Source organism: Nomascus leucogenys, chromosome 22a (assembly GCF_006542625.1).
Source record: "Nomascus leucogenys isolate Asia chromosome 22a, Asia_NLE_v1, whole genome shotgun sequence".
NCBI lineage: Eukaryota > Metazoa > Chordata > Mammalia > Primates > Hylobatidae > Nomascus > Nomascus leucogenys.
In genome coordinates this window covers 74,567,704-74,587,350 of record NC_044402.1, presented here as the reverse complement: position 1 = coordinate 74,587,350, position 19,647 = coordinate 74,567,704, and the positions used below count along the sequence as shown (strand labels likewise).

The following is a 19,647-nucleotide window of genomic DNA, read 5'->3' as shown; positions in this document are numbered from 1 at the left end:
TTCAGATTAATATCTGAAATATAGAAGTAACATATGCTTTTCAATACAGTGTATTAGAAAGCACATGATGTTGATTTGTCCATTTTTGGTGATGGTAACTTTGATTGCTCGTTGGTATCTGACAGATTTCTTCATGAAAGGGTTATTATTTTTCCCATTGCAATTAATAAGCATCTTGTAGGGGGTCCTTTGAAATTTTGTACATAATATTGTTTCTCATACGTTTGCCCCCTAATTTTGGCATGTGTTATTGATTCTTCCTGAAACAGTTATTATTGTGGTGTTTGCCAAATGGTGATTAAAAAATATCCCTTATTTCTTCTACATTTAGAAGAAACAATTTATAGAAGGAACAATGGAAATTCTATTGTGTAAAATCCTATTGTACAAAAGTTTCCCATTTATTCATGTATTTGATTATAATTTATTTATATCAGTATAGATTCTTAATTTACTCTTTTGGTTATAATCCTTTACTGTTGTTATTTTGTCACTCTAATTGCCCATATTTGGTGATTAGGAGCCTTTATGTTCATTTATATTCCTTTTGACATGTCCTCTTTATTTTTTGAGTGCTTTCTAGTTTCTGACACCACAGTATCTTTCAGTTATATACAACATATTTTATATTTCAGTACAATATGTTATTTGTACTCTGTCTGCTTCAGCCTTAGGGTACATAAATTTTTATTTAGATATATGATTTTATTTCTCTTAGGTATATATTTAAGAGTAGAATTTCTGGGTCACATGTGACTGTATATTTAACTATTGAGGACTGCCAAACTGTTTTCCAAAGTGGCTGCACCATTTTATATGCGCACAAGCGGTGTATGTGGGTTCCAATATTTCACATCCTTGTCAACACTTCTGTTGTTATCTTTTTGATTATAGCCAAGTTGTGAAGTTTTTGATTGGTGTTTTTTCTGTTTTTTTTTTTTTTTTTTGGACACAGAGTCTCACTCTGTTGCCCAGGCTGGAGTTCTGTGGCACAGTCTTGGCTCACTGCAGCCTCCACCTCCCAGGTTCAAGTGATTCTCCTGCCTCAGCCTCCTAAGTAACAGGATTATAGGTGTGCGCCACCACCAGGTAATTTTTGTATTTTTAGTAGAGCCAGGATTTCACCATGTTGACCCAGGCTGGTCTCAAACTCCTGAGCTCAGGTGATCCGCCTGCCTCCGCCTCCCAAAGTGCTGGGATTACAGGCATGAGCCACTGTGCCTGGCCAATTGGTGTTTTCTTGATGGCTAAGAATATTGACATCTTTTCATGTGCTTATGACTTCTTCATTTTGAAAGATATTTTCACTGGGTAGAATTCTAGGTTAACAGTTATTCTAGTGCTTTGAAGATAATCTTCTACTTTATTCCCTTTCTGGGATGCCTATTACAGGCAAGTGCTGCGTAGTGATGTTGGTCAATGACTGACTGCATATATGACGGAGGTCCCATAAGATTATAACGGAGGTGAAAATTTTCTATCACCTGGTGATATTGTAGCTGTGGTAACTTCATAGTGCAAGGCATTACTCACGTTTGTGGTGATGCTAGTGTAAACAAGCCTGTGCTGCCAGTCGTATACAAGTATAGCATATACAATTACGTACAGTACGTAATACTTGATAATAAATGACAGTTACTGGCTTATGTATTTACTATAGTTAATTTTTGTTTGTTTGTTTTTTGAGACAGAGTCTTGCTCCGTTGCCCAGGCTGGAGTGCAGTGGCCTGATCATAGCTTACTGCAGCCTAGAGCTCCTGGGCTCAAGCAATCCCCCTGCCTCAGCCACCTGAGTATAGCTGTGACTACAGGCACACACCACCCTACCTGGGTAATTAAAAAGATACATTTTTGTAGAGATGGGGACTTTCTGTGTTGCCTAGGCTGGTTTGAACTCCTGGCTTCAAGCGATCTCTTTGCCTCATCCTCTTTGTGCTGGGATTACAGCCATTAGCCTCCATGCCCAGCCTATACTGTAATTTTTATTGTTACTTTAGAGTGTACTCTTTCTACTTATAAAAAAAAAGTAACTGTAAAACAGCCATAGGCAGTTCCTTCAGGAGGTATTCCAGAAGGAGGCATTGTTATCATAGGAGATGACAGCTCCATGTGTGTTATTGCCCCTGAAAACCTTCCTGTGGGACAAAATGTGTAGGTGGAAGACAGTGATATTGATGATCTGACTCCGTGTAGGCCTGGGTTAATGTACGTGTTTATGTCTTGGTTTTTAACAAAAAAGTTTTAAAAAAGCACACATTTTAAAGATATAAAAAAGCATATGGAATAAGCATATAAAGAAAAAATATTTTTGTACAGCTATACAGTGTATTTGTATTTTAAGCTAAGTGTTATTACAAAAGAGTAAGTTAAAATTAAAGTTGATAAAGTAAAAAGTATTGGTAAGCTAAGGCTAATTTATTGAAGAAAGAAAAATATTAAAAAATAATTTTAGTGTATCCTGAATGTACAGTGTTCATAAAGTCTACAGCAGTGTACAGTAATGTCCTAGGCCCTCACATTCACTCACCATCACTCATTGACTCACCCAGAGCACCTTCCAGGCCTGCAAGCTCCACTCATGGTAAGCGTCCTATATCACTTTTATACTGTATTTTTACTGTTCCTTTTCTATGTTTAGATATATAGTACCTGCCATTGTGTTACATTTGTCTACAGTGTTCAGTACAGTAACATGCTGTACGGGTTTAGCCTAGAAGCAATAGGCTATCCCATATAGCCTAGGTGTGTAGTAGGCTGTACCATCTAGGTTTGTGTAAATATACTCTATAATGTTCACACAATGATGAAATTGCCTAAGGACCCATTTCTCAGAATGTATCTCCATCATTAAGCAATGCATGACTGTAAATGCATGTTCTTCCCTAGATAGTATCCTGCTGAAGCTCCGGTTATTTCTTTCTCCAGTCTTTTTCTCTCTTTGTGCTTCATCTGGATACTTCTATTGCTGTCTTCAAGGTCTTTTGTTTGCAGTGTCCTATCTGCTGCTAATCATGTCCAGTGTATTTTTCATTTCAATTTCATTTTATTTCAAATATTGTATCTTTTTAACAATAATTTTATTTGGATATTTATCATGTGTTTCATTTTCTTCCTCATTGTCTTTATATTAGCTTTTATATCCTTAAGAAAAATTTTAAAAGATTTGTAACATTTATTTTAAGGTCCTTTTATGCTACTTCATCTCTCATTACTATATTTGTATTTACTGACTTTTATCCTGATTTTGGTATATATATTTCTGCTTTTTTGCATGTCTCACAATTTTTATTGGATTCCATACACTGTGGATTTTATGTTAAATGCTAAATATTGTTGTTTTCCTTTGAAGAGTATTGGACCTCAGTATGGCATTTAGTTATTTATGTATCAGATTAATTGTTTTGAGTCTTCTTATGATGGATTAATATGATTTTGTGTTCTGGTGCTACTTAAGCCCTAGTACTAAGACCTGACCCTTCTGAGGACTCTATCCAAATTCCCTTTTATTACAAGATCTCTCCACTGTGGCTCATAGGAGTGTGAACTGTTCCAATCTCTGTGTGACCCCTGAGAATTGTTCATCCTACTCTGTTTGGGTGATTCTTTCCCTGGACTTGTAGTGATTGAATTTACTCATGCGCAAATCATTACTTAGCTGTGTTCTTGAAGGGACCCTCTGCAGCTCTTCAGAGCGTTTTCTCTGTGCAGCTCCTGCCTTTCTAGTATACTCTCCCATAAATTCTAGCTGCCTTGGCCTCCTAACTCTCATCTTAGTCTCTTCAACTTGGTGTGACTACTGGGTGCTGTTGGTTTCCCCTCTTGGAATAGTGACTTTGAAAGCATCAGTAGGCAGTAAGCTGGAGCAATTGTAGAGCTTAGTTTATTTGTTATTCTTCTCTCAGGGAACACAGTCCTGTGATGCATATTGTCCTTTGTGTGAAAACTATTATTTCATAGATTTTGTCTGGTTTTCTAGCTCTTTGTAGCAGGAGGGCAGTTCTTGTAGCAGAGGGGAAGCAAAACTCCCCAATACCATTTTAAATGGAACTTAAATCTTATTGTCGACTTGTCAATATTCCAGAATGCCTGTTCTTTCATAGAAATCTATGATTTGGGACTTATTTACTTTCTCTTTTTAATATGTTCTGAATGATCTTTTTGAATAACAGATCTGTTTTCCTAATCACTCTTTCCTAGTATTCAGCAGTAACTGTGTGCCTTAGAGGTACTTCATAGATTAATGGGTTTTAAGTTTTAATTATGTATTTTTTTTCCGACGACAAAGTCTCGCTCTGTTGCCCAGGCTGGAGTGCAGTGGTGCGACCTCCACTCACTGCAACCTCTTCTCCTAGGTTCAAGCAATTCTCCTACCTCAGCCTCCCAAGTAGCTGTGATTACAGGCATGTGCCACCATGCCTGGCTAATTTTTGTATTTTTAGTAGAGATGGGCTTTCATCATACTGACCAGGTTGGTCTCAAACTCCTAACCTCAAGTGATCTGCCTGCCTCTGCCTCCCAAAGTGCTGGGATTACAGGCTTGGGCTACCATGCCCCACCTAGTTTTAAAATTTTAAAAGAGTTTCTTTTTCAGAATTCTAGTCTATATTGCTGTATCACCACATAATTTCAAATAATTTTTTTTTTTTTTTGCTCATTAAGGTACAGTTGAGGGCTGGGCATGGTGGCTCACACCCATAATCCCAGCACTTTAAGAGGCTGAAGCTGGCGGATTGCTTGAGTTTAGGAGATCAAGACCAGCCTGTGCAACAGGGTGAAACCCTGTCTCTACAAAAAATACAGATACTAGCCAGGGGTGGTGGTACGCACCTGTAGTCCCAGCTGCTTGAGAGGCTGAAGCGGGAGGGTCTCTTGATCCTGGGAGGTCAAGGCTGCAGTGAGCCATGTTCATGCCACTGCATTCCAGCCTGGGCAATAAGGTGAGACCCTATCTCCAAAAAATAAGAAAGTTAAAAAAGCAATTACAGTTGACCCTTGAACAGCTCAGGGATTAGGAGCACTGACCCCTGGCCCAGTCAAAGATTTGCATGTAATTTTTGATTCCCCCAAAACTTAACTACTAATAACCAACTATTGACTGGAAGCCTTACCAATAACATAGACAGTTGATTAAGCTATATTTTGTATGTTACTCTATACTGTATTCTTAACAATAAACTAAGCTAGAGAAAATAATGTTATTAAGAAAATCATAAGGAAGAGAAAATGTAGTTACTATTCACTAAGTGAAAGTGGATCATCATAAAGGTCTTTGTTGTCTTCATGTTGAGTGAGTTGAGGAGGAGAAGGAGGTGGAGGGTTTGGTCTTGCTGTCTCAGGTGGCAGAGGCAGAAGACAGAGAGGAAGTGGAAGGAGAGGAAGGAGGGGCAGGCACATTCAGTGTAAATTTTATTGAAAATAATCTGTGTATAAGTAGACACATGCACTTTGAACATGCATTTCAAACCAGTGTTGTTCAAGGGTTAACTGTATTTGCTTTTTTACTATTAACTAAACCGCAGACTTTATTTGGATTTCACCAGTTTTCCCACTAATGTCCTTTGTCTTTTCCTGTGTTGAATACCATGTTGCATTTTAGTCTTCATGTCTCCTATCTCCTCTAATCTTTGACAGTTTCTGAATGTTTTATTTTTCATGACCTTTAAAGGTTTATTTTTGAAGAGTACTGGTTAGGTATTTTGTATAATATTTATCCATTTGAGTTTGATACTTTTTAAAGAAATTATGGTAATAAACACATAATATATGGCCGTGCGCGGTGGCTCACGCCTATAATCCTAGCACTTTGGGAGGCTGAGGCAGGAGGATCACTTGAGTTCAGGAGTTCAAGGCCAACCTGGCCAACATGACAAAACCCCATCTCTACTAAAAGTACGAAAAATTAGCTGGCCGTGGTGTCACGCACATGTAGTCCCAGCTACTCTGGAGGCTGAGGCATGAGAATCGCTTGAACCCAGGAGGCAGAGGTTGCAGTAAGCTGAGATCGTGGCACTGCACTCTAGCTGGGTGACAGAGTGAGATTCTGTCTCAAAATAAAACATGTAATATATTATACAATTAACCATCTTAATTGTTTTTTAATGTGCAGTTCAACTGTGTTAACTATATTCATTGTTGTATAACAGATCTCTAGAACTTTTTCATCTTGCATATCTGAAACTCTATACCCATTGAACAACTTCCCATTTCTCTTTCCCCCCAGCCCCTGGAAACCACCATTCTACTTTCTGTTTCCTTGATTTTGACTACTCTAGATGTCTCATATAAGTAGAATATATGAGTATATGAATATAAGTGGAATCATAAAGTGTTTATACTTTTGTGATTAGCTTATTTTACTCAGCATAGTGTCCTTAAAGTTTATTCATGTTGTAGCATGTGACAGGATTTCCTTCTTTTTAAGGGCTGAGTAATATTCTATCATATGTAGATAACATTTTCTTTATCCATTCATCTGTTGATGGACATTTGGTTCTACCTCTCGGCTATTATGAATAATGTATAAATGAACATGGGTTTGCAAATATCTCTTTGAGATCCTGCTTTCAACTCTTTTGGATATATACCCAGAAGTGAGATTGCTGGATCATATGGTAATTCTATTTTTACTTTTTTGAGGAACCTCAAACTGTTTTCCATAGTGTCTATACCACTTTACATTCCTACCAGCAGTGCACAGAGTTCTAATTTCTCTGTACTCTTGCCAACACTTGTTATCCTGTTTTTTTGATAGTGGCCATCCTAATAATTGTAAGGTTATATCTCATTGTGGTTTTGATTTACATTTCTCTAGTGATTAGTGGTTGAGCATCTTTTCATATTTTTTTAGCCATTTGTGTCTCTTTGGAGAAATAATCTGTTGAGAGTAGACATTTCTCTAGGTGTGATCATTGCTGCTGAAGTGTTGCTGTTTTTAGGCCTTCTTCTCCGATGGAGTTAGAAAATATGTAATTATACTCACCCATGTATACATGGATTGGTATTTATTTCTGTCATCTTACGTGTTTGTGTATCTATTAGATAGATGCTTTTAACAGTTTAGTTATATCTAAATTGAAAACATTTCGAAAGGACTTTCTACTTCTTTTCCCATGTTTTGGATGGATATTATATATAAATGGTTAATTCAGAATGCTGTGGGAATTTGCACTGGTATCCCTACTTCCCATTACATGCCGCAATTTTGTGTAAAGTTTTACATAAAACATCTATTCAGTCAGATTGACTTAATAGAGTAAAATAGTAATTTCCAAAATAAAGTATTTAGGTCCTAAGTCTAGGGGGCATACATTTAGTCTAGTCACTGTGTTTTTTTTCTTTTAATGCTATCATTGCTGAAATAAGTTATGTAAACCCATTCTTGCATGAGAGAAATTCCTACAACTTTGAATCTTTCTCCTACTTTTAAGCTTTAATATTAACCTCAAGGGATCTAGGTGTGTGTGTGTGTGTGTGTGTGTATGTTTAAAAAGTTCTCATTTTACAAAAAGCATATGGGCTTTAACACTTCAGGCATAGGGCAAAACTTTCAAATTCTTTGCTTTTGCAAGGCTTTTCTTAATAGATTTGAATAGATCAAAATGTCTTTAGTTGTCACTGAAGCCTGTAGTAATGATCCTTATAAATTTTTCTTTTTCCTTCTTCCTTATTTCTTTTTACTTTTTTATACCTGCAAAGCTGTTAGAAGCTACAGATGACTTGGGTTTCATGAAATTTAAAATTCGTCTAAAATGAGACAGTCTGTGAAAATGGATATTTGTCTTCTAAGTTTAGTTTGAATGTATGTAAGAACTTTTTCTGCCTAAGGAATTTTCTTTTGCTACATTTTACCATATAATATGTTTTAAGGGATACATTTAAAAAAATCACAAAACATACTTATTTTTGTCCAGGTAGACGATATAAAATACTGTACACAGTAATCGCCATAAATTTGAAAAAAACTCCATAAACAACCTATGGCCTTTTTAGAATTGCAATTGACTGTGGTAATAGCAATGAGCAGTTTTTAAACTACAGTATACAAAAATGCAATAGCATTTTATTTTGTCTTCATAACGTTAGGTCCAAGTGTCCTATAAATGTTTAAATTAATAGATTTAAATTTTGTCTTAAGTACTTTTATTACAACATTATTCTGCAATATTTTCATTGTAGGTATACAATATTTTCATTACATTTTAGATAAATAAGGATTCCTGGACTCTTCTGGCAACTTAACTATCACTCTTTATTTTAAATTTTTTCATGGAGAGGGGAAGAAGGTATGGAGTGTGGGCCAGTCTGTGTTACCAATTACTTGAGTAGGCTTTTGTAGTTTTCTCTTGAGGAAAATATCCCCAGCGGAAAAACTGGTGGTGTACCTGAGGTTCTCCAAGTCTCCTCCAAATGTTTTGTTGGTTTCTTTCTCCTTCAGCATCAGCTTTCTATGGGTGTAAAGTCTGGATCCTTGCATCCTTCTTTTGCCCAGAATGGGCACAGGTCCCCAGGGTAAAAGAGGCTGTGGAGGTCAAATCACTTCTTCCAAATTTTTTGTTTTCATTTTCAGAATCCCAGACCCTTCAAACAGATGACTTCTGTATCCCACATTTTAGATGGCTTTTCTAGTTCTGGTTGGGATTGTTGGCCTGCTGTTAGCTTTTACATCTCATCCAGAAGAAGTTTCTCACTTACTTCCAGCCCCCAGATGACCTGTTGAAGAAATCTGGTTTTCAGTCTTACAAAATTTTCCAGAGTCTGGATTTTATTGACTTTATCCCTGTGGTATCATTTAATATGTTATTCTGTCCTCTGTATTTTCTGTAAACTAGCAGTAATATGTAAAATGTCAGTCAGATTAAGATGACAGATGATGTATATACTTCTTTCGGGAGGTACTATTTTTTTCTCCTCTTTTTGCAGCACTCACTCTCATTGGTAATTATTACCAAGATCCATTAATTTGTTAGGGGATGCAGAATGGTGCTATTCTAAGTTTTTATTCTTTCCTCATTTATTGGCTGGAATATGTCTATAAAATAATTTTCTTTTCATAACTATTGGTTATTCTGAAAGTACAGTTTGTATAGGAAAGACACGGTAACCACTTTAACAGTCTTCAAAGAATTAATCGCCTAGCGTACTTAAAAGATGGCCACTGAGAGTTTAAAATTTTGTTTTGGATTTTACTCTATATGATATTTGGCACCATATTATCATATTTTTTTATTTTTAAAATTTTATTTCTTTTTTCATTTTTTAAGACATGAATGATAAAGTATTATCACATTTTTTAAAAAAAACATGGCTGATGTTAACGTGAGTGGGCTTTCTCTGAGCATGTATTACTTGATAGCAGTCAAATGATTAGAAAAGTAGTGACTAGTTTATTCCATATTGATAGATATTATATTTTCTTGATTTAAGTCATACCTTGAATAAAATTCACATTTTGACTTTCATAATTCACAATTCTAGACTCACCAGTAATCCTTACATACTAATGATTAGAAGGCAGTTCTGAGGGCCAACCTCCCATTTCCTATCAGATACTAGACATTTAGCATCTCTTTCCCAATTCAGAGTTTTTGGAAAGTCGTTGACTTAACTAGAGACATGCCTTCTACATTTCATGCTAGAGAAGGTTTTGTTAGGTATAGATGAAGTGATGCTGGTACGATCAGGTATATTATGAAAAAAAAAATAGATTTTGTAGTATGACATGAAACTCTAACTTATAACAAAGATTCTTTGGGAACATGCTTTTCAAGTTTCAGATAGACTGTGATGGGGAAATAACCTAATTACAAGTCATGAGCTGCCGCTTTACCGTTGTAAATTTCATTCACTTCTGTTAGTAAAAAATGTATTGTTCCTTTTTCCCTCTCTTTGTAGATTGGTTTTATATTCCTCATGGATCTTATTTGAGCATTGAAATTAGAGTGAGATAAATTTTTCTTGGTGTTAACTTAAGAATTGATTGAAATTGCTTTTATTCGTTTTAGGAAATCTACTTTCTTCAATGTATTAACCAACAGTCAGGCTTCAGCAGAAAACTTCCCATTCTGCACTATTGATCCTAATGAGAGCAGAGTACCTGTGCCAGATGAAAGGTTTGACTTTCTTTGCCAATACCACAAACCAGCAAGGTAAGAGATATTTTATGCTATTTATTTGGTGGTTTTGTGTAGACTGGGCAGATGTTTAAAGTCATATAGAAGAGTTTTTCTTTTAAAATTAATGTAGCATTATTGTTTTGGGTGATTATAAAAGTAATGCAGAAGGCTGGGCGCGGTGGCTCACACGTGTAATCTCAGCACTTTGGGAGGCCCAGGAAGGCAGATCACGAGGTCAGGAGATTGAGACCAGCCTGGCCAACATGGTGAAACCACTGTCTACTAAAAATACAAAATTTAGCCGGGCATGGTGGTGGGTGCCTGTAATCCCAGCTACTTGGGAGGCTGAGTCAGGAGAATTGCTTGAACCCAGGAGGTGGAGGTTGCAGTGAGCTGAGTTACGCCACTGCACTTCAGCCTGGGCAACAGAGCAAGACTCCGTCTCAAAAAGAAAAAACATAATGCAGAGTATGGAGAAGGGTGTAGAAGGGTATACCCAGTTGTTAACATTGCAATTTTTTTTTTCTGGGGAGTATGAAATAGAGGTAGTAATTAGTCTGTATTATGTGATCTCATTCATGTAAAACTAAATGCGTTTGTTTTTATGCATAAAAAATGTATGAAATGATCATAGACTAACTGATGATTATCTCTGGGCAGTGGAATTTTTAGGTGATTTTTACTTTATTCTTATATTCCTCTATGTTTGAATTTTTTTACAATAAGCATGTATTATGTCTTCAATTAAAAAAATAAGTAAAACTGTTTTATTAGGAAAAAGTGAGATAGTTTAAGTTCATTGTAGGAAGTTCAGACAGTAGGGAAATGTATAATGAGAGGAGTGAAAACCACCTGTACTTCCTCTACCTTGATATAACAGTTGTAAATACTTTGGGGATATATCCTTCCATAATTTCCTGACTTTGTGCACACTTACTTACAGAAATAGAATACTTGTTTTACTTGGGATATTATTAATATCTTTCTGGATTAAGCAATACAGACTTAAGTAATAATTTCTAATATAATACTTATATTTATTGCTATGTTATATGAATGTAGCACAGTTTACCATTTGCTTATTATTGATAATTTAGTTTGTTTTTAATAATTTACTATTTTTAATGTCCTGATAAATCCCAAGTTTCTGTCTCGTTTCTTGAACTCTGCAGAACTCCAGATTTCTATCTCTAACTGCCTCCTTGATATTGACACTTGGAGGTCTGATAGGTGCCTTAGACTTGATATGTCCAAAATGCCCTCTTGATTTCACCTTCTTGCACCAAATTCTTCTTCAGGACTGCCATAACTCAATAAATAGCACTGTCATTTCCTCAGTTGCTTAAATCAGTGCCCACCATTTATCTTTGATTCTTCTCTCCCCTCACCCCGTATCCAGTCTTATCAGCAATTTTGTGAGTTCTAACTACAAAGTATATACTGAACTCATTCACTTTTCTCACTTTCACTTACTAGTTGTAGCATCCATTGATTTTTTTAATGAATTAATTTTTACTATGAGGATTCTCACACGGTGATTTTGTAATTCTATCATTCCTCCTTCATTTGTTACTACTGTAATGTAAGGAAAAGCTTTCTCATCTTCATCTGTTCATTCATGTATTTATTCAGATGAGTGTTATTTTATTGGTTTTAATCTGTCACAAACATTGATTTGATGCTCAAATTATATCCCTCAGATTTGCTCTTCAGGCTGATTTCAGTGTCCTTTCTAAAACCTTTTTATTTTTAAATGATTTTAAATTTATATAAAAGCTGCAAAAGTACACAAGTGCTTATATACCCTTGCATACCCAGATTCTTAGAACCTTTGAGAATAAGTTATAGACATGATGCCATATTATACTTTGGTTCTTTAGTTTGTATTTACTATATACAAAGATATCCTCCCACACAACCATAGTAAACCATCAAAATCAGGGTAGTTTACTACGGGATTAACACTGATCCCATATTACCATCTAATTCATAGACTTTATGTAGATTTTTTCGGTTGTTCCAATAATATGCTTTGTTGCATCTAAACCAGGATCATGTATTTGTTCAGTTGTTTTTTATCTCTGTTTTTTTCCTTTCTTTTCTTTTTAAAATAGAGATGGGGTATTGCTATGTTGCCCCAGGGTGGTCTTGAACTGTCGGCCTCAAGCATTCCTCCTGCCTCATCCTCCCAAGATGGTGGGATTACAGGAATGAGCTACTGTGCCTGGCCTTTCTTTTCTTTCTTTCTTTCTTTTTTTTTTTTTTAAAAGACAGAATCTTACTGTGTTGCCCAGGCTGGAGTGCAGTGGTGTGATCATAGCTCACTATAGCCTCAAATTCCTGGGCACAGTCAAATGATTCTCTCACCTCAGCCTCCTGAGTAGCTGGGACTACAGGCACATGCCACTGTGCCTGGCTAAGTTTTAAATTTTTTGTAGAGATGGGGTCTTGCCATGTTGCCTAGGCTGGTTTGAACTCCTGGGCTCAAGTAATCCTCCCCTCTTGGCCTCCCAAAGTTGTGCCCAGCCCCACCAGCCTGTTTCTATTGAAGAACATTAATAAGGCTGGGCGCAGTGGCTCACGCCTGTGATCCCAGCACTTTGGGAGGCCGAGGTGGGCGGATCACCTGAGGTCAAGAGTTCCAGACCAGCCTGACTAACATGGAGAAACCCCATCTCTACTAAAAATACAAAATTAGCCGGGCGTGGTGGCCCATGTCTGTAATCCCAGCTACTCAGGAGGCTGAGGCAGGAGAATCGCTTGAACCTGGCACGCAGAAGTTGCAGTGAGCCGAGATGGTGCCATTACACTCCAGCATGGGCAACAAAAGCAAAATTCCGTCTCAAAAAGAGAACGACAGAAATTCCTGCCGTCGAAGAGTTGGAAACTCAGCGTCGCTGGCAGCCGCTGTACTTGGAAATTCGAAATGAGTCCCATGACTATCCTCATAGAGTGGCCAAGTTTCCAGAAAACAGATTTCGAAACAGATACAGAGATCTAAGCCCATATGATCACAGTCGTGTTAAACTGCAAAATGCTGAGAATGATTATATTAATGCCAGTTTAGTTGACTTAGAAGAGGCACAAAGGAGTTACATCTTAACACAGGGTCCACTTCCTAACACATGCTGCCATTTCTGGCTTATGGTTTGGCAGCAGAAGACCAAAGCAGTTGTCATGCTGAACCGCATTGTGGAGAAAGAATCGGTTAAATGTGCACAGTACTGGCCAACAGATGACCAAGAGATGCTGTTTAAAGAAACAGGATTCAGTGTGAAGCTCTTGTCAGAAGATGTGAAGTTGTATTATACAGTACCTCTACTACAATTAGAAAATATCAATAGTGGTGAAACCAGAACAATATCTCACTTTCATTATACCACCTGGCCAGATTTTGGAGTCCCTGAATCACCAGCTTCATTTCTCAATTTCTTGTTTAAAGTGAGAGAATCTGGCTCCTTGAACCCTGACCATGGGCCTGCGGTGATCCACTGTAGTGCAGGCATTGGGCGCTCTGGCACCTTCTCTCTGGTAGACACTTGTCTTGTTTTGATGGAAAAAGGAGATGATATTAACATTAAACAAGTGTTATTGAACATGAGAAAATACCGAATGGGTCTTATTCAGACCCCAGATCAACTGAGATTCTCATACATGGCTATAATAGAAGGAGCAAAATGTATAAAGGGAGATTCTGGTATACAGAAACGATGGAAAGAACTTTCTAAGGAACACTTATCTCCTGCCTTTGATCATTCACCAAACAAAATAATGACTGAAAAATACAATGGGAAGAGAATAGGTCTAGAAAAAGAAAAACTGACAGGTGACCAACGTACAGGACCTTCCTCTAAAATGCAAGATACAGTGGAGGAGAACAGTGAGAGTGCTCTACGGAAACGTATTCGAGAGGACAGAAAGGCCACCACAGCTCAGAAGGTGCAGCAGATGAAACAGAGGCTAAATGAGAATGAACGAAAAAGAAAAAGGCCAAGATTGACAGACACCTAATATTCATGACTTGAGAATATTCTGCAGCTATAAATTTTGAACCATTGATGTGCAAAGCAAGACCTGAAGCCCACTCTGGAAACTAAAGTGAGGCTCGCCAACCCTCTAGATTGCCTCACAGTTGTTTGTTTACAAAGTAAACTTTACATCCAGGGGATGAAGAGCACCCACCAGCAGAAGACTTTGCAGAACCTTTAATTGGATGTGTTAAGTGTTTTTAATGAGTGTATGAAATGTAGAAAGATGTACAAGAAATAAATTAGGAGAGATTACTTTGTATTGTACTGCCATTCCTACTGTATTTTTATACTACTTTTTGGCAGCATTAAATATTTTTGTTAAATTAAAAAAAAAAAGAAATTCCTGCCAATAAAAAAAAAGAAGAACATTAATAAATGTTTTTGGTAGTCTGTGTTTATTACCGTATAGCGATTAAAAAGATGTTTAACATCATTTTAGTCTCGAGAGTTCTAAAGTAGTATTTTATTCTAGAAGTATTTTGTTCAAGTAGTCATGAGATCATTGGTGTAATACATCAGAAATCCCTGAATTAAATCTCAAGTTTTAATTTTTTGAGATATTGTATTAATAGTTTAAACCTTATCCTAGCCATAAATCACAAATCAGAATTGAGAAGCTCATTTTCAATAGAAAATAGAATCTCAGAGCTGAATATCCTCCTGTCTAGTTTCCTCGTAAAAAGAAACTTGAAGCCTAGAAAGATGAAATAATTTGTTCATGGTCACACTTATAGTTATGTCAACCAGAAATAGAACTCCAGGCTTCTCACTTCAAATTTAGTGCCATTCTACCCATATGCATGCTACTTACTGGACTTCTGCATTAGTCCATTTTGTATTGCTATAAAGGGTTATCTGTGGCTGGGTAATTTATAAAGAAAATAGGTTTATTTGGCTCATGGTTCTGCAGGCCATACAAGCACAGCACCAGCGTCTGTTTGGCTTCTGGCGAAGCCTCAAAATTTGTTTTTTTTTTTTTTTTGAGGAGTTTCGCTGTTGTTGCCCAGGCTGGAGTGCAATGGCGCGATCTCAGCTCACTGCAACCTCCACCTCCCGGGTTCAAGCCATTATCCTGCCCCAGCCTCCCGAGTAGCTGGGATTACAGGCATGTGCTACCATGCCTTTCTAATTTTGTATTTTTAGTAGAGATGGGGTTTCTCCATGTTGGTCAGGCTGGTCTCAAACTCCTAACCTTAGGTGATCCACCTGCCTTGGCCTTCCAAAGTGCTGAGATTACAGGCATGAGCCACTGCACCTGGACAAGGAAGCTTTAACTCATGGCCAGAAGATGAAAAGGGTGTGTCACATGGAGACAGGGGGAGCAAGAGAGAGTGGAGAGAGGCACTAGACCCTTTTAAACAACCTGCTCGCCAGTGAACTAACAGAGTGAGAACTCACTCATTACTATGGGGAGGGCACCAAGCCATTCATGAGAGATCCACCCCCGTGACCCAAACTCCTCCCACCAGGCCCCACCTCCACCATTGGGCATCATATTTCAACATAAGTTTTGGAGGTGATAGAACATCCAAACTATATCAACTTCATATTTATCATATGGGTGGTTTTAGTTGTTAGAAATATCATTTAGGATGAATTTAGTTGCCCTTAACACAGTGAGTTAAAGAGCTGATTTATTGAGTTAGTAACGGGTAGCAGTGTTTAGCTCAGCGATATCATCAAAGGCCTGGCTTCTTTCCCCTCTTCAGTTTACTTTATTAACTTGATCATAAGGTGTCTTCCGCTTGTGGTCACAGGATAGATCTGTATACTTTCTCATCCATGTTCAGAGTGAAATGGGATTGCTTCTAGAAGTTCTCCCAGAAGACTGATGAGCTTCTATTTAAGAGCCTTCTATACCCCCTCCAGTAAACGTCTTAAGTCTTTTCATGTCTTTTTTGTTTTTTAAGAGGTGGAGTCTCACCATGTTGCCCAGGCTGGACTTGAACTCCTGGGCTCAAGCCATCCTCCCTCCTGCCTCAGCCTTCCAAATACTTGGGACTACAGATGTATGCCACCATGCCTGGCTTCTTAAGTTCTTTGAGGCAATTAGGGCAAGGTGAAGGTCCTAGAATTTTTTTACTTTGCCTAGGAATGCGATTAAACTGCGTAGTGAAGGCCGGAGCTACATGCCCCACTTCTAGAGTTAGGGGTAGAGCAAGCTTCTCCAAAGCTTTGGGCTCTGCTGGAGAGGAATGGCTACCAAAATGAAAATCAGTATAGGTACCAAGAGAGGGGACGGTGGATGCTGGGGAGGCAGTCACTGTGTTCAACCACAAACTAACCACATTTATGTGGTTTTAGTGGATTTGGTGGTAACAATAATCAAGTAATTTCAATCTGTGATACTTCTTTATAGCATAATTATTTTGAAAGGACTAATTTTCCATGCCAATAATAGGGAAGTCTTTTGTGGAACTTTTATGTTGTATTTTATCAGGTAGTGAAATTGACATTCTGAAAAATGAATGCTCTTGAAAATTGACAAAGGATACAAAATTACATTATATATACCTTTGTCATATGACATTAAAAGTAGCTTTTATTTATTGATATACTTAAATCTCCATTTTTACATGGCAGACTGATTTTCCTAACTTGGTTTTTAACTGGTATTAAATGTGCCTTTATTTAGCAAAGCAAAGGTTATTTTGTATATAGCCTAATTTGGTTGCTGTTATCAACAACTAGGTTATCACTATGCTGATAACTGGTTCTCAGCATCACATGCTTTTTTTTTGTCTAATAACACTTGGGTGATCAAATGCAAACTCAGACAGCCTGTGTTTGAATCCCAGTTTTGTCACTGCTGGCTGAGTGATCCTGAATGCAACAGATTTCGTAACTTCTCTAAGGCATAATTTCCTTATCTTTAAAGTGGACTTAATAAATAGTATCCATCTTATAGAGTTGATTTGAACTTTGAAGTGAGATAATACATGTAAAATACTTAATTTAGTGTCTGGCACAAAGTTAGTTGGCTCATTTTATGATGATTACCTCAGCATACTCTAAACATTCTTCACCACTTTTGAGTGTGTGTGCATGTGCCAATAGAACTTTATAGTAAAATTAATAAGAGTTTTAATTTCAGGAACATGATAAATACATTTATCCTGTTTTAGTTTTCTCCCTCATTATCCTAGGTAAGAAAGTCCAAATGTATTACAAGGCCATTTCTAATTTTTTTTTCTGGGGGGGGTGGATATTCATTTATCAAATCATTATTGTTCCATTGTTCTAGAAAGGAAAGAATTTATGTGAAATGTTCAGGGAATTCATTTGGTTAATAGATAAGTTCTTAGTACTGTTTTATAATAAAGCCATCTTTTGTTTTTCAGCAAAATTCCTGCCTTTCTAAATGTAGTGGATATTGCTGGCCTTGTGAAAGGAGCTCACAATGGGCAGGGCCTGGGGAATGCTTTTTTATCTCATATTAGTGCCTGTGATGGCATCTTTCATCTAACACGTAAGTACAGTTTATTTAATCATTGATTTCATTCAGATCGGTGTTTTCTTTCCATTAGTGCTCAAATAAAATTAGAAATGACTAATGGAAGATTGCTTTGCTTTACCAGATGAATCTTGGGTTTGTCTGTAAATCTGTGACTTTAATGTTACTTAGTATCACCTCCGTATCTGAAGGCTTATTCCATAGCAAGTATATGCTGCATTGAGATTGTATTCGAATTGAACTTTATTCCCTGTTCTGGATTAGAGCAATCAAGAAGTGTTTCTACATGGAACTTCGTTCATTGTAAAGACATTTTGAAATTGTCTTAAATTGTGGAACTTTATTGCTTTTCTGTGTGTTAAGAAGGCAGAATTGTTAGAGAAGGGCATTCTGATTATTTAACAAGAGAGAAGGGCTTCTGGGTTATCTATTAGAGATGAAAGGATTAAAGAGAAACTATAGATCAGCTAGTCCTTATGGAGAGAGGAATATAAAGCAAAGAGAAAAAATAGAACTGTGGCTTAGTTTGGGCTCTGTTGACCGACTATAAAAGTGAGCCAATCGCATAGTAATTTTCTGACAAAATAGAGTGTAGGTTAAGGCTTAGGTCAAGGCTGTACTTTGTGTTAATAGTATTATAATGAGCAAATTAATAGAAACAAAGAAAACACAAGTTAGAGGTGAGACGGCCGGCTGTGGTCTGGTTAAGTGCATTTGTTTCTGGTCCTCAACTAGATAACTATAGTACTTGAGAGTGAGCATTTAGAAAATACAGCAATTTGACTAATTTTTTGGTCATTTGAATAAAGTAATAATACAATTCTGCTGGTACTTTTTGTGTGCCTTTTATAAAACACCATTTACCTCTGTGGTTTGCATAAGCTGGCTAGAAAAAAGGTTTGTTTGCCTAGTATTAGGTTGGTGCAAAAGTAATTGCAGTTTTGCCAACATAATGCCCAAAACTGCAATTACTTTTGTACTAACCATATAATTCATTTGTATTGTATTTTACAAAACCCCATGACAGACAATTGGAGAAGCATTGATCTAGGTAGTTTAAATTTGGGTGAAGGTATGGTAAGACCTCTGGGAAGTCTAGATAAAGAATGAGGCTGTGATGGGGAAGTGATCCAGTTTTGTAGAGAAGTTTTAACTAAAGCCTGTACATTGGCAGAACCTCTGTTTTCCTGACTGGTTTTCTTCTGGTTTTGGTGACTGATGTGAGGATTTCAAAGAGAAGATGGAATGAAGTGTGACTCCTGGATTTCTGGACCAGGTCACTTGAATGAATTGTGATACCATTCATTGAGACATTAAACACAGAAAACTAGCAGATATTGAGAGAGATGATGATGAGTTCAGTTTGGGACAATTTAAAAATTTTGTAGTTGGGGCATCTTGATACAAGGTGTCTGTCAGAAAGTAGAATTGATAGGACACACGTGACAGAAGGATCGGGGCAAGAGAACTGAAGATTTGGGTATGAGAGAGTGAGTTGATGGGTGGACAATAACTTAAAATAGAGTGGGAGTGAAAATAGGAGAGCACTGAAAAATGGAAGGCTTATGGATCTGATTCCCTGATAAGGTTTCATAACAGGTAAGTTGAGTGTAAGGGTGTTGTGTGGTTAGGGAGGGATATTTGACTTAAAATTTTCCAAGCCGGAGCAATTTAGGATGATGGTAAGGTCCTGATGATGTTGGTAATAAAGATGTCTGGTTTTGTTGTTTCTTACATAATATTCATTTGATGTGGTTTTCTAACCCTTGGAGGAGGAAATGAATTTGGTGAGGAGCATACATACTATACTGTATTTAAGTCAGGCTGAAGATACCATCATTAAGGAAGGAAAGAAAATAGATTAAAGTAGATACTATGCTCTCTTAGAGTGATTGATGTCAGAATGTGAAAGTGCCAAAATATGCATCTTAGAATTGATGAAATACAGTGTATATATTATTGTATAGTACATAGAACACTGAATGATACATTTATAATCAGAATTTTAAAAAAATCCTTAGATTTATAGTCAGAAAAAGAGACTTGTTGA

At 37.0% G+C, this 19,647-nt stretch overlaps 1 protein-coding gene and 1 pseudogene across 3 annotated transcripts in view; both read left to right on the top strand.

The window, feature by feature from the left end:
- OLA1 (Obg like ATPase 1) overlaps nt 1-19,647 on the top strand; it is a 181,665-nt gene that overhangs the window by 9,353 nt on the left and 152,665 nt on the right. For both annotated transcript variants that reach the window (XM_003253728.3, XM_004091970.3), the window contains 2 exons: nt 10,002-10,145; nt 17,485-17,612. In XM_003253728.3, coding sequence (XP_003253776.1) covers nt 10,002-10,145; nt 17,485-17,612 — 272 coding nt within the window. The remainder of the gene's footprint in view (nt 1-10,001; nt 10,146-17,484; nt 17,613-19,647) is intronic.
- Nucleotides 10,583-14,467, top strand: LOC105738203 (annotated as a pseudogene). Its single transcript, XR_001114002.1, has 2 exons — nt 10,583-10,657; nt 12,963-14,467. The product of XR_001114002.1 is annotated as a tyrosine-protein phosphatase non-receptor type 2 pseudogene (transcript).